The 14,819-nt window shown below is 40.0% G+C and overlaps 1 protein-coding gene across 28 annotated transcripts in view; it reads left to right on the forward strand.

The window, feature by feature from the left end:
* CLASP2 (cytoplasmic linker associated protein 2) overlaps positions 1 to 14,819 on the forward strand; it is a 154,817-nt gene that overhangs the window by 44,531 nt on the left and 95,467 nt on the right. The window contains exon 1 of one of the 28 annotated variants that reach the window (XM_054193597.1): positions 4,445 to 4,577. The exons of the other annotated variants lie outside the window; for them this stretch is intronic. Coding sequence (XP_054049572.1) covers positions 4,559 to 4,577 — 19 coding nt within the window. The 5' untranslated portion in view covers positions 4,445 to 4,558. Of the gene's footprint in view, positions 1 to 4,444; positions 4,578 to 14,819 lie in introns of those variants that run through there. 28 annotated transcript variants of the gene reach the window in all.

Below are 14,819 nucleotides of genomic sequence, written 5' to 3' on the forward strand. Positions count from 1 at the left end.
AGAAAGTTACATGAGGGAATATAAATGCATTGAAATAATTTAAATAGCTATGAAAATATAAATACAACATTGCTGGATAAGTTTACATAGCACTTCTGAGCTTTTTGTCTCTATTTTAAGAGAGTTGACTATTTTTCTTTAAGCTGTTTTTGTCTCATCTGTAAAATGCAGATATTAATGCTGATCTACAGCATATAAACCATTTACTTCGTCTTGTAGGTGTCAATTTCTGTGTGAAAGTTACTATGATTCTGTTTTGGTATGGTAGAGATGGAATCCCTCTAATATGTTGGTTTCAGTATTTTTGCTTGAACCTAGTTTATCCGTTGCATTCATCTAGACAAATTTTTAATGTTATTGAACAAGATACTCTTCCATTGTTAGTGCTTTATCTTGGCTTTGTCCTTCATTATTCTCTGAAGGACAATTTGTATTTACTGCTTGCATGTGTAGATTGAAAGTTACTGTGGAATTCCTGTAGCCTTGTTACCAGCTTTTTTTTTAGGAGCTTTATCAAACATCTCTACAGCTGTTGCGGTGTTGAGGATATTTTTTTTTTGTGTGTGTGTGCTTTGGATATTTTGGAGGAGGGTTTGGGAAGTTAAGGGGAAATGGGGTTATGTTTCCAAGGGGGAAAGTGTGTGCCAAAAACTGCTCAACAGGCTTTAATACAATTAGGCTGGCGCAGTTCTCTAGCAGACCTTTTTACCAGCAAAAGGAGTGGCTTTTTGCCAGGTTGAGTTACTTTCCCAAATGAGTTAACAGCACTGATGAGGGTTCTCTTCAGTGTGTGATGGATAGGGAAGGGCTTGCGAACGCAACCGTGGAAGATGTCGGCTTCTTCCCAGTCCTGAGCGTGACGCTGCTCTGGTAGCAAATCTTTGTTGCGTTGACCTAGTTTCTGAGGATCCAGAGATGTGACTTAGGATTCTTTCATCAAACAATACTAATGTCAGTTGTTCCGACTCTTTATTCAGCGTGTACTTAGGAGGAAAAACAAGAAGAACAACAACAACAAACCCCACCAAACCTCAAAAGTCGCAGCTTTAAACACTCGTTGAGTACAAGAACGTTTTCCATAGTATTTTAATGATCCAAACAAATATATATTTAAAAAAATATATGTTTGTACTAACGTGAGTAAACACATGACAGGTTTTGAAAACGTATTGGTATGCGGGAGAAATGGAGGGAGGAAAAGATATGGTACCGGCAGTCTTACGCACGCTGGTAGATTTAATATCTTATTATCCCTGTGACTGTGTTTGGAGTGTATTTAGCATGAACGGTCCCTTTAGCCTTGTGTTACCGTCTTCCTTTATTGACTCTGTAAAGTCAATGAAACTGTAAAGAGGAGGAGGCAACGAGTTTCTGTTAGACTGGCAGGTCCCCTTGGAGGGTGGACAAGGTGAAGAGCGTATTGAAACAAGCATGGATGGAGTAATTGGGGCAGGATGTAGCAAGGGGTTTCAAAAGCCAACAGATGAGAAGGCACCGTGTCTAACGAGGGGACTGGGCAAGAGGCTTAGTGCTTTTGCTTGATGAGGGTGACTTACAGGCTCAAATAGAATCATAGAATGGTTCGGGTTGGAAGGGACCTTAAAGATCATCTAGTTCCAACCCCCCTGCCATGGGCAGGGACACCTCCCGCTAGACCAGGCTGCTCAAAGCCTCATCCAGCCTGGCCTTGAACACTTCTGTCTTGCTTCTCCAACTGACCTTTGATGATTATTTTTTTTTTAAAGTTATTTTTCCCTGCTTCCCCCATCTTCCCTTGCCCTCAGCAGTGGGCCATAAAAGCAGACATCATTCCTTTAATGTGAATTATGTGAATGAATTAGCTGCCATGAAAACCTTGGGGTTTGTTTACATTCATAATGATGTTGCAAATTAAGAGAATCATGTCAGGATGTTTGCTTGTTAAGCGAAAATCTTAACACGTGCTGCTGTTTTTGCCCTTTCACTCCACCAGAAATGTATAGTATCTCTCCAAACTGGAGAAGGTTCTTTAAGGCGCCTCCCCATTTTTCAGCAAATGAATGTTCATTTCTATGGAAACGGAACTGGCAGCCAATCTCAAAGCTGCAAAAGCGCTCGTTTCTGCTGCCTGAGATTTGTAAATACTGTTTTCTTGGAGAGAATTTAAACAGACTCCTATACCGGGTAGGAGTGTAAATTTTGAGACAGGGATTTAAAAGTAGGGAAAATAATAATATTGAGCTCTCTACTTTGCTCCTCGTTGAGCAGGCAAGAGTGATTCGAGCTGAATATAAATTGTACATCTTTGTCCAACCCGTGCAATTTTCCCATTTCAGTGGTATGCCTCATCGTGTTGGCTTTGGAAATGTAAAATGTGACAGGTAGGATACAGCGATGTTGGTATCACCGTTGCGGGGAAACTGTGTTATGGATGATAAAGATACAGTTGAGGTATATGTTTAAAAAAAAAAAAAAAAAGGCGAGTAAAAATCCATAGCACTAGTGTGTATCTGTTTTTCCACATTACGCTCTTGTTTTTTATTTCCCTGTGCTGTTTTCTTTATGGAAATACAGTTACTATGGAGATGATGACGACATACTCTTGACAGAGCTCACCGGTGTGGCACAGCGGGAATGTACATCAGTCGGGAAATACGGAAACTGGTGACAGCTGCCATGATTATTTTATAGGGCTTTTGAGCTATGTGCATTTCTCTTGCTTGCTCAATGTGAGTGGCCAGAGTGTAGCCACGTTATTTCAAATTTCAGCTGTTATTCTTGCTGGTTTAGAATTTTAAAGAGGAAAATTTACTGTCCAGTGTAAATGGAAGGGCGAGTTTACGTCTATTAGGAAGCAAAGGGCCTCAGCAGGCTGATGCTTCCACAGGGACTGGAGAATCTCTCCTGTGAGGAAAAGCTGAGTCCTGGGTCTGTTCAGCCTGGAGAAGAGAAGACTGAGGGGGGATCTCATCAATGCTTATCAATATCTAAAGGGTGGGTGTCAAGAGGATGGGGCCAGACTCTTTTCAGTGGTGCCCAGCGACAGGACAAGGGACAACAGGCATAAACTGGAACACAGGAAGTTCCACCTAAACATGAGGAGGAACTTCTTTAATTTGAGGGTGGCAGAGCACTGGAACAGGCTGCCCAGAGAGGTGGTGGAGTCTCCGTCTCTGGAGACATTCAAAACCCGCCTGGACGCGTTCCTGTGCAACCTGCTCTAGGTGACCCTGCTCTGGCAGGGGGCTGGACTTAGATGATCTCCAATGGTCCCTTCCAACCCCTGCCGTTCTGTGATTCTGGGTTTTAAGGAACTTGCATGAGTTTTTGAATTATTACTTTGGGGAAATGCGCCCTGGCTCCTGCAAAAAGCGTGGCTTACAGCTGCTGCGCAGCCCAGTGCCCGTTATGGTTCTGCGTCCTGTCTCCATTTTAAACTTTTCCTTAGGCAAGATGAAGTAAATTGGAAGCACTTTTGGGGTTTTTTTAAATAGCTTTATTGGCATGCACTCTTTCTACCTTCACTGTGTCTCTTAAGACATCGACTTGGGAATGAACTGTCAACAGGAGTTCAGGTTTGGGGGAGGTTTTCGTTAGAATTTCGGTACCACTGCAAAGTGCCCTCCAGCGTCTGTCGCAGGCATGCTTTAAACAAGCCGGTTCTCCTCAACTTCTCAGGGGGTTTCCGAGAACTCTCGTCAAAGAGCAGCTTTCTTCAACGACCAGTCTTCTGCTTCCTGGGGGGTTTTTTGGTTTGGTTTTGAGTTTGTTTGGGGTTTTTTTTGTGGATTTTTGTTTTATTTTGGGTGGGTTTTTGCAGCGTTTTGTTTTTGGTCTTTTTTTGTTTGTATTGTTTTTCTTCTAGTTTTTGGGGGGCTTTTTTTTCGGTGGTTTTTTTTTTTTGTTGGTGGTGGTTTTTTGAGTTTTTTGTTTTGGTTTGGTTTTGGGTGTTTTGTTTCTTTTATTTTTTATTTGGGAGGGTTATTTTTTTATTTTGGGGGTGGGTTTTTTTTATTAATTTTGGTGGTTTTATTTTTTGTTGTTTTGTGTTTATTTTTAATTTATTGAGTTTTTTATTTTTGCGCTTTTTATTTTTATTATTATCATTATATATTATAATAATATATATTATATAATATATAACAACAACAGCAATAATAATAATGATTTGTTATTTGGGTTTACTTTATTTTTGGTTGATTTGTTTTTGTGGAATGCCTGCCCTGACCCAGGCAGCCACGCAGGAAGCAGTTCAGGGTCTCACATCGTTTTCCGCGGGGGGCAAAACTTCCCCTTCGGGGTGGAACGTCCCGCCCTGGCCCGCGCCTCCCCGCGGCCGCGGAAGGGCCGGGCGGGGGTGGGGGGGGGGCGGAACGGGAACCCCGCGGAGCACGTGACCGCCGCGTCGGGGGCGGAGCGCAAGTAAAAGTCCCCGTTGGGACGGGGCCGGGCGGGGTGGCGGGAGGTGCGGGGTTCCCGCGCGAGGCGGGGACTACTATTTTGAAGCGGGGCGGGCGGCGGCGGTGGCTGCTGCTGGCAGGCAGGGAGCCGGCACCCGCCGCGGCGGCACGGCCGCGGCATGATGGCTGTGGGGGACGGTGAGTGCGGGCCCCGGGGCACCGGCGCTGCCCCCGGGAGGGGACTGGGGACACGCACACCGGGGTACGTGGGGAGGTTGTTTGCAGGCCTGTGGGGGCGCAGGGGGGTCAGGGCGCTCGGTGGCCGCAGGGGCCGGGCGATGATGCCCTCCGGTGAGGGGGAGGGCGGGCTGCCGGGGCCCGCTCCTCTTCTCCCCCTAAAGGCAGGTCTGGCCGCACGGGGGGTGTGAAGCCTCCGGTGTGGCAGGTCGAGGTCTTGCCCCCACCGGAGTCCGTGGGTCACGGATGGAGGGCACTTTCCCGTGGGGCACCGAGCGTGGCAGGTCTCCGTTCTGCTGTTTTAAAAAAAATAATTAACCGTTCGTGGATTTCTGGGGAGGTGCGTGGTCTTAATTATTTACAGCGCTGGCAGTTTCCACTCTGCATTTTTATGTTGGCATTCTCCTTTCCCCCTCTTGTCGCCGCATTACTTGTGTTACCTAGCGCCCTACCACAAGAGTGAATTTACTATATCCCTCCTGTAAACAAGCCTATATTAATCTGTGCTGCTTTGTGAAGAAATTTACAGTAATTCAGTGCAGCCATAAAAGAGGTGCCTTGCTTCGAGGTAAAGGAATATATATTTAATAAAGACATCCCATGATGTTACTACGTTTCCGTCACAGCACAGTGTAATGTTACACAAACCAATGGTAAGTAGGTCAGTAAAGCAATACAAGCTATATTGCTGTGTTTTGGTTAAAAACTGGACATATGTTTTATCTTTATCACCTGGCGTGACAGCCAGGTTCTTTGAGCTTAACAACTTGATGACTTTCATATATATATGCATTATTATTTTCAGGGAAACTTGAGAAGCGTTCATTTGACTTGGAGCAAGTTTAGGAATGTAATGGGAGGGCTGTGCTTTCAAAAGTGATTATATAGTTTCTAAAAACGTTAAGGAACATGGTCTTACAAAGATCACATATTTAGATTAAGGTGAATCTTTTATCTGAATTTGCTAAAAAATCAGTAGTAAGAATCCTGAGAAAGACCTTTTCTTCAGGCGTCCTGAAATGTATGTTTTTCACTTAGCTCTGATATGTTAGAGGCTGAAAGGGATTATCAGTGTGACCGGACCAGTGAAATTAAGGCTGGACTTAATACTTTAAAAAAATTTGGGCAATTCCGTGATGTTTGTATTTTTTTTTTTTTTTCTTATCTGCAAGATGCAAGGGAAGTCATGGTCTTTGTAGAGCTAAACATGTAGTAAGCCCTTTCTTGCTGAGATTTTTTTTCTAGGAATGTTTTTCTTCGTCTTTGTTTGCTTCCTGTGAAGTAACACAGTTCTCCATGGTGTAAACATGGATTGTGGTAACTTGCAGATGAAGCATGCAAGTTGTAGCACGTTAAGGAATAACTGTATTCCCTCGGCAAAGCCATAGGATTTTTGTGGTTCTGTAATGGTCGAGGTTTATAAAGTGAGGGTGGTTGTGAAGCTCTCTTCTGTATAATTTAATTCGTCATTAACAAAGGCACTAAGAACAAAGTACTGTTCAGGCAGTCAGCTGACATTCTGTGTAGGAGCTTTGAGCAGTAATGCCAGATACAATTAACAGTGTGTAGGATGATTATGTAGCTGTTGGTCTCTTAAAACTACTGCTTACCACATTTACAAGGAATTCAGTCTTCTGATGCTGTGTTATGAAACTGCTAGGGAAAACAAAACCTTAGTTACTATTAAGAAAACTCTTTGACTTTTTTTTTTTAATTTAAATGTAGGTTTTGCCATGGTCTTTTGTTTTGCAAATATCCTGTACATCCTCTTAATATGTGTAACATAGAAGAAACAGTCAGTTTTAAGGTTAGTGGTTCTGTAGCCTTTGAGAAATACTTTTCTTGACAAAATGTCGCTTTGTTGTGGCCAGTGTATGTGTTTAACTTCTTATTTGTGAGACTGTGCTGATCTTCTGGAAGGTGTTGTGCAGATACTTCAGAGAACAGAATTTTTTATTTATTTTATTTGGTTTGCTCACTTAATCAGCCTAGATATGTTACAGAATTGCACAGAGTAGGTTTGGAAATGCTGTATAGAGGTGGCAATTTCAACATTTTATCTTGAATACAGGGCACTGGCTTATTTTAACCTTTTGGAATTTTTTCAGTTTTCTTGAGCACGAGCAGAAATGTAAATAAAACCTGGTGCTTAACTGTTGAATCTTAATCTGATTTCTCAAGTGAAGATTAAAGGGAAGCGCCAGATTTTCTGTTTGCCCCCACGTTAACTGTCTCAAGCTCTCCACTCTTTTGTTGGAAGACTGTAGAGGAAGAAAATTAGTACTGTGTTTGTGGCCCAGGAGACAATCAGACTGTTCCTTCTTCTGTACTGAATGCGTGCCAGTGGGAAAGCATGCACCATCTCGGTCTTAAAGGCATTTCACATACTTATGTGAATGTCGGTCTGCGTGTGACCAGCAAGTTGTGTTCTATGGCTGCCAAGGAAAACCAGTCAGGAACCGTTCCTTGCTCTGGATTTCTTGTTCCTTGGAGAGGATAATGCATTTCTGCCCTTATCCGTTGATAACCAGATTAGGGTGTTTAGGAGGTCGCTAACGGAATTGCAGCGCGGCACATCGTATTGTGCATTTTCTTCGGGGTTTGTAATAACAGTGGCTTCCATCAGTGCTTTCTCACCCTGTTGTCAATCTGTGCTATGCAACTTGGTTGTTTCGTAGGTAAGGGACTGTCTTGCTCCCAGCTGAACAAGGTAATTAGAATAAGGACAAAATTACGTGCCTAAAACTATGAGGGGCCATGAAGAGAAGATTAGACATAGGTTTTCTTAAGATGTACTAAACATATTGCAGTACCAGACATAAGGTATTTGAGGGCTATGTAAAAGCATATAATCAGCTTTGTAAGAGGACATATTTGGTGCCCACATTTGTTCTGCTAGTATACACTAAGTATGCTATTTTGAATCATATAATGAATGAGATGAGTCTACTTTATTTATTAGTGGATTTTTATTTAAATGACATACAATGCAATGATGTTTCATGACTTTAAACACCTGTCAGATTTCAGATGATAAACCGTATGTGACTGGTTCATGAATAGGAATTATCCTTCTATCTTACTACATATGCATATCGAATTATGGGTTTTGTCTTCTTTCAAAACACTTCATTAATGTATGCATGGTCCTAGAGCACAAGAACAATTATCTTCCATTCCCTGATGTTCTTCTAAGGGAAGGCTGTCTTTCTAAGTCTTTAATCTGATTAGTAGTTTCTGTAAAATGTGGGTGCTGTACAGCTTTTATATTTTACTTTTGAAAAAAAAAAGAAGAAAAGATTGGACATGTTAAAGGTACAGAGGCTATAGTGATGTTTGAGACATTAGCTTGATTTTAAATAAATTAAATAAATATGATTGTAGTGCGTATGCGTTTCTGATGTGTATTTCTGATTTTCCATTCCTCTGGGAGGAGGTTTTTTAAACCAACAGAGTCCTCTGAGTGATGGTAATAAAGCAATTACTACAATGGCCTAGGAATTGGTCAGGATGTAACTGTGGTGCTTTGTACCATTCAGAGCTGTTTTCCTGGAAGAAAAAAAAAATTACAGATAGTAGCAGAAGTTTTTTTTTCCTGGGGGATAGAAATGCATGACTTGTTCCCTTTTCTGTTCTTCTTTGGGCCTGTTTTTTGTGTTTTTTTTTTTTTTTTTTTTTTTTTTTTTTTTTACATGCTGACTGTGCCTGCACTGGCTCCTTTCCCTGTAATTGCTCCGCACCCCTCCTCTTCCGTTATTAGCAGTTGGTGGGCACATTGGTTTGGGAAATGGCTTTACTCACTGTCCCTGAGAGAGGAAGGGCAGATCCGCGAGTTGGAATTCGATTGCTGTTCTGAACCAAACCAGTGCAAAGCTTCTTTTCACGGTAAGGTCATATGCTACTCCCAGTGATTAACATAGATTCTGAGTAGTGTTTTGTCTATAAAGTGCACGTACTGTTGCTAATAGCAGTAAAAGAACAGTGGGACCAGTGAAACAACTGAGTGGGAGAGGGAGGGAATGTGTAAACAAGCCAAGGGCTATATGAAAAGACACAGTTTCTACTCAGAGAATGGATGAATACAGCAAGGTTCAACACTGACATGAATAAAAAAAATAACTCAAGGAGGAAGTATGGAAGTCAGAGCATTTCTTACTTAAAAAACAGCTGCAGACATACAATAAACACACAGTTGTTATCTCAAAACCAGCATGGTTTCTGGAGTGATAACTGCACTTGATTTTTTTTTTTTTAAATATTCTAGAATAGTAACTACAAGTAAGTTTTATCTTCCTGTTTCTAAATGACGTTTTGAAAGTGTCAAGGAATTTTTGGTGTTCAGTTCTGGGGAACTTGTGGATGGTGATTGTTGTTTCATTAAATGTGAAACAGCAGTTCACTGAAAAAGTTTTCAGATATCTGGCATTCAAAAATGCTGGTTGTTTCTGGAGTCTCTTTCCATTTGTTTTTAAGAACAAGTTACATAAGGAAAAAAAAACCTTTGGTGTTTTAGTTGATATCCTGATTTGTTTTGAAACATATTTAATTATTCTAGACTATTGCTAATATTATGTTTTTTTCTTTTTTTAAAAAAAGATGTGTTTTGAAATAGGCATTAGAATTGCCAACAGCCCAAGGGGAAAATTAAAGTCTAGTAAGCATTTTCTTTGACAGATGTTGCAAGACTTTCACGTGACTAGTTGGCTATTTGCTTTGCAGGGTTAATTTTCATCTTTGTTATCTATTAAATATGAGGAGTTTTTCCTTTATTTTTAGTAAAGTCTTACTATAGTAAATACTGACGAGCAAGGAAGAGATAACTGGATCACTTCAGGTGTCTGAAAATGCCTTCAGAAGCGAAGGTTCTGCCGTAGTGTTCACCTGAATCAGAAATTCCACTCTGTACATTGTATTTATAGACGTACCTTAGTTTTAAAGAATTGTTTTGGGGTTTGTGCATTCTTTCCTTTACCAGCTTCTTCATCAAAATATGCTTTTGTAGCGACAGCAGGAAAGAGCAGTGCTTAACTTGAAAGAGCCTTTTGAAAACCAACTATGGCTGTAGAGTCTTACAAGAAGTAACTATAATATGAAACTCAAAGGAGTTGCACAGCTATATAGAGCGTAGACAACGAGATTCTTATGGTTACTGGTTTAAAATTTCTCTGGTATAGCTTCGCCTGTGCTTAATTGATGTGAAAATTCTTCTTCGACTGAGAAACACTTAAAAGCCTCAAAATTATGGATGATTGGAGCCTTAGGAAAGGTGAGGAGAATGGCTGAAGATGTAGAGCAAAGTTCTTAACAGCCTGCAGAAGAAACTTACTTTCTTCAAATTAGGCATTTCTGCTTTCATCAAATGTCAGGAGCCCCATGATGTTCCTTAGTTATCTAAACAATTACCATAGGTGGTTTTATATTTGCTGAAATATCCTTTTATTGTTAGGGATTGTTTTGTGTGTTGACCTGATAAATGTCCTTTGGTCAATCAACTTATGCAATATGAGGTTTGCTAGTGAACTTTAAGGTCAAGAGCATTTCTGTGTCAATTGTTTCTAAAATCTCTTTGCGGTGTTGAGTTGATCTTTGCAAGCTATTTAGAAACACTGAGGGAAGCAGGCAGTATGTATTATTTTGGGATTGGATGATGCTCTCACAAAAGAAGAGGAGAAACGGTAGCTACTAAAAATCGTAGCTATATACTGGAAATATTTGCTGTAACTCCTTAATTTCCACTCTTGAATATGTGCGTTAGGGAGCAGGTTGATTGGTGAGCTCAAAGACCATTAACAACCCCCTTTATTCTGTGCTGTTCTGTGCATGTTTTCATGTTCAGAGATGAATATTATTTTCTAATTCCTGAGCTATGGGGATTTAGAGTAAATTTAGAAAAATAAATCTCTCTACATGTTATTTGCTGTGTGTTCATATTAGTTACACTTTCTGCTTCTTCTATTTATGTTTTATTTGTGAATCAGCCTTGCTTGTTTACATTTTCAGCATACAAATTGAGTTTAACACACAGAAACTGGCCATGCTGAAAAGGAATGCAAGCTTTCAATACTGAAAGAATTTCCCTGATGGCGGAAGTAAATCTGTCACTATCAGCTGCTAGTAGTAAATCACAATTTAAGCTCACTGTTGGTAAACCTTCATATTAATATTATAAGATATCTTTGCTATCATGTAAACAGGTGATAATATGTTAAAGGTGAATGAACATGGTCCTTAAGTCTGCCTCTCTTACCTTTGCTGTGATGTAATTGATAGTTTGAAAAATCAAATCAGTAAACTCTTCAAGTGTTTTTGTGTGAATCAGTTAAGTATCGGAAATGCCACAAATAGTTTATTCTTCAGTGGATATCAGCTGTTTGATTGACTTAGCTACAGATACTAAAATAATGGTTCTTTTTTCTCACGTTTCTTAAATACAATGATAATGCTCATCATACTATTGTAATTTATGGATAGTGTATTCTAAATATAATGTCTTTTCATATTAAATATATTGGTTTTAACATAGGTCATTAGATTCACTTAAGAAAATACCGGTGCTATCGAGAGTAGGCACTTGGTGCACAAGCAAAGGAAATTTATGAAGAAAGACATAAAATGACTTGTGGAGCCTAGGCAATGAAGACAGTAATGAAACTAGGCTTACTGAGCAAAGACTAGCTGTTGAGTTACAGAGTGTTTTAAAGGTGAATAGCGGGGTTTATACTTCAAGAATATATGTGAAGTGGTAGCTCTTTTAGAGGGCAACTTAAGCAACAGAGTGAAGTGTTAGGCCAAAAATGAGGTGTGAATTCAGACAGGCTACAACAGTTAAGCAAACCGTAACTTTTGATACAAATGATGAGTCTCTTCTGTGGTTTACAGATTTACCAGGCATCAAGTAAAAATTCTCTTCAGGCCTTTCATTTCTTTTTTGGATATTACTATTTTAAGTGAACTACCTAACTTAATTTTAATCACTGCCTAGATAGGGAGACTTTCCACAAGTGTACTCATAGTCATTTACCAGAGGTCTTGATTACTTCAGAAGTTATTGCCCTTCTCAGCTTTACTTCTGACATTTCATAGAAAACACCTGTGCTGAGGTAGACATATTGTACTTTGTGATAAAACAGACGAGTATTCCCATCAGTTTCTGTGTTACAGCTACTGAGACAACCTATGTGTTTAAATTGTCAGAAATCATTGGTCTTTAGTTTCCTCTGCAAATCGTGTTTGTGTCCTTTCTATACTTTTTTGCCTCTGTCCCCCCTCCCAAAAGACAGATAACTTGTTAACATTTCAGCACTGGGCATGGTGCAGCGTGGCCTAAAGCTCTAAGGTAGCAGAAGTGTTGAAGAATAGTAACAGCAAGTATTTACTTTTTTTAAACCTTGCTATTTAATCGTGAATACTATTTTAGATGTTGCATTGTCATGAATTCTAGAGGTACTGCCTATCTTTCTCTTCGCCCTTTGCTGATGAAATTGTGCTTTGGTTAGTAACAGGTTATAGACTATTAGGTGTTGATTCAGGAGGCTATTGAACGTGCCTGAGGAAAGCTGTAAATAAAGTGAAATTGATGATTTCTACAATACAGTAATATTGACTGCATCTCCAGTTTTCACTAAGTTGCTCTGGGTAGCATTTGGGAAATGCATAACAGGAGAGCCCAATTGCAAGAATTTAATACTGACTAAAGAATCATTTTTTTTAAAACAAATTTAATTTGACTGTGGAAATAATTTTACAGATGCTACAAAGGTTAAAAATAAGCAAGATTTGCAGAAACTGTTTTCAACTCTAATAGGAAAAAATGAGAAAACGGCTTTTACTTTGGTTTAAAGGACGTATTCTAGAACTAGAAACCGAGATGGAGCTTTGCTTGGGAGGGAGATTAGCTCAGTTACTTGTTTTGGCTTGTTGCAGCTTTCTTTGAAACCTGTATTTAAGTCGTGTCTTTCAGCCAGACAATAATGAGATGAACTATAAGACTAGCTTTTCTTTGGGGTCAGGAAAATACTACCAGAACATGTTAATTTTTTTCTGAATTAAATCTTTTCTGAACATATCCCTTCATGAAACTATTGAGGGAAATGGATAAATTATTAGCATCATTAGAATAGGTGCCACTGCCACTCCCAAATATTTCTTTTCTAAATGTCTCTATCAGGTCTAGTCTGCTTTTTCCAGTTTTCCCTTCTCTTTTGCCCCATTCCTTTAGATTCTTGTTTAAAAAAAACCACCAACAACAAAACAAACAAAAAAAGCACATCTGGCATGTGCCTCTTTCGGTATGCTGTAGCTGTGGATGTAGGAGAGCTGTACTCTGCTCTTGTTGGAAAGTTAGGGGAACATTATCAGAATTTGAGATTGGATCAACAGCATAAATTTAACTGATAAATATTTGCCTCATTCTTGTTACTTACTGACTGGTGCTCCCCATGCTTGCTGCCTTTTTTATATTTTTTTAAAAGACACACTAGTCCACCGGACTTGCCTGAAAAACTAGCATGTGAAGGAGTATGTTTGGCTTCACAGTTGGCTTTAGTACACTGGGGGTTTTTTTTGAACCAAGTTGTATTATTTAGCTACTTTTGTCATTATTATCATTCCTCCCACCCCAATTAGTGAGATTATAGTGGAAAAAGGAGTCTCTTTTGGTAAGAGTTTGAAATTTTGCTGATGAGCATCAGAATATGTTGCACAGAACACGAGAACTCTTCGTCAGCACTGAGTCATAGGTACAGTTGTCTCCTTCAGGAACGCAAAGAGAAACAGAGGAGGTACCATGAAGTAAAGTCAAATCCATCAGTAAGTGACATCATGTTATTTTTGTCACTACACACTGCTGCATTATGAAGAACCATGCTCCAGCATTGTGGGAAGCAGATTTTTGGTTTTGAATGAGAATTTGTGTCCTAATGGTTCAAGATCCTTCTACCTGCCGTGGTACAGGGAGAATGCCCAGGAATTAGCCTGTATGGTAAGATCTGAAGCATCCTGGGTGCAATTCAGCTGCCCGGACATAGGCATCTTGTGCCACTTGAGGTGCCTTGCAGTATCCACACTTGCCACAGGGAGCAAACAAGGCTGAATGAGACCCGCAAGAGATCTGTGCCCTTCTGGAATGTCAGCTGGCAGCCGGACAGGATACCCAGGACTATCTAAACTAGTTTTAGATGACTGTGCTTAGGCAAATGAATCCTGTCCTTTGTGTCAGGACAAACAGATTCGGGCTGTATGGAATGCCTGATGTATAAGGGATAAAGTGCTCGCTAAATGATGTGGGGCATTGGCTTGAAGTATGGATTAGAAGGATCAGCTAACCTGATGCATCTGTAGCGCTTGCGGCTTCATTTTCATGCTTGGCAGAAATTGTTGTAGGCTGCACCAGTTCATCTGGAATTGAGCTAACGATCCAGTCCCAGATGTTCCAAGTAATTGATGCAGTCAATGTTTGTAAATCACTGAAGGGAGAGACTGGCAGTCGTTGCCTTGGTAGGCGCAGGATGTGGGATTGACTTGGGAAGTGTAAGGAGTTCAACTACTTGTCATTGTTTTACTTGGGCAGGATTTTGCAATCATGTCATTATAAACAGTTTGTGGTGTGGAAGAGGAACTGTTAGCAGTAGTTCAAAAACATTTACTGTCTGTTAGCAATACTTAAAGGAAGACGGATATAGGAAGGGCATGTTTTTAACAAAAACTTTAAAAGCAGTGTTATTAAATATACTATATTCTTTAGTTTGACTATTGTCAATCTACTGTGAAGTATTTACAACCCTAGTAGTGTCAGATGTGTAAGACCTCAATACCGATACATTATTGAGATTTGCCTTTTTGGCCAGCTTTAGTTTGGTGTTACTGCAGGGGATCCTTCCCCCCACCCCCCCCGTGGTGTTACTTGGCGATCTGCTTGAAGATCGGGTAACTTCAGATTGTCTGCTTCTCAGTAGCACGAGTAGAATATAGAACTTCTATTTCTACAGCCGCATAGATGATACTGTATTTCTTTCTTCTGTTACTGACTGGAACTTAGAAAATGTTAGATATTACATGTCTCAATTCTACGAATCTTGAGACAAGCTACGGTAAAGGCTTGATTTGCAGTAACAATAAATATATCTTAATTTCATTTTCTTTAAAAAATAAAATATTTTTCTCTCTAAATATGAAATGTTTTAGAGTCTCCTTTGTTCCTGGATA

Source organism: Rissa tridactyla, chromosome 2 (genome assembly GCF_028500815.1).
Source record: "Rissa tridactyla isolate bRisTri1 chromosome 2, bRisTri1.patW.cur.20221130, whole genome shotgun sequence".
NCBI classification, from domain to species: domain Eukaryota; kingdom Metazoa; phylum Chordata; class Aves; order Charadriiformes; family Laridae; genus Rissa; species Rissa tridactyla.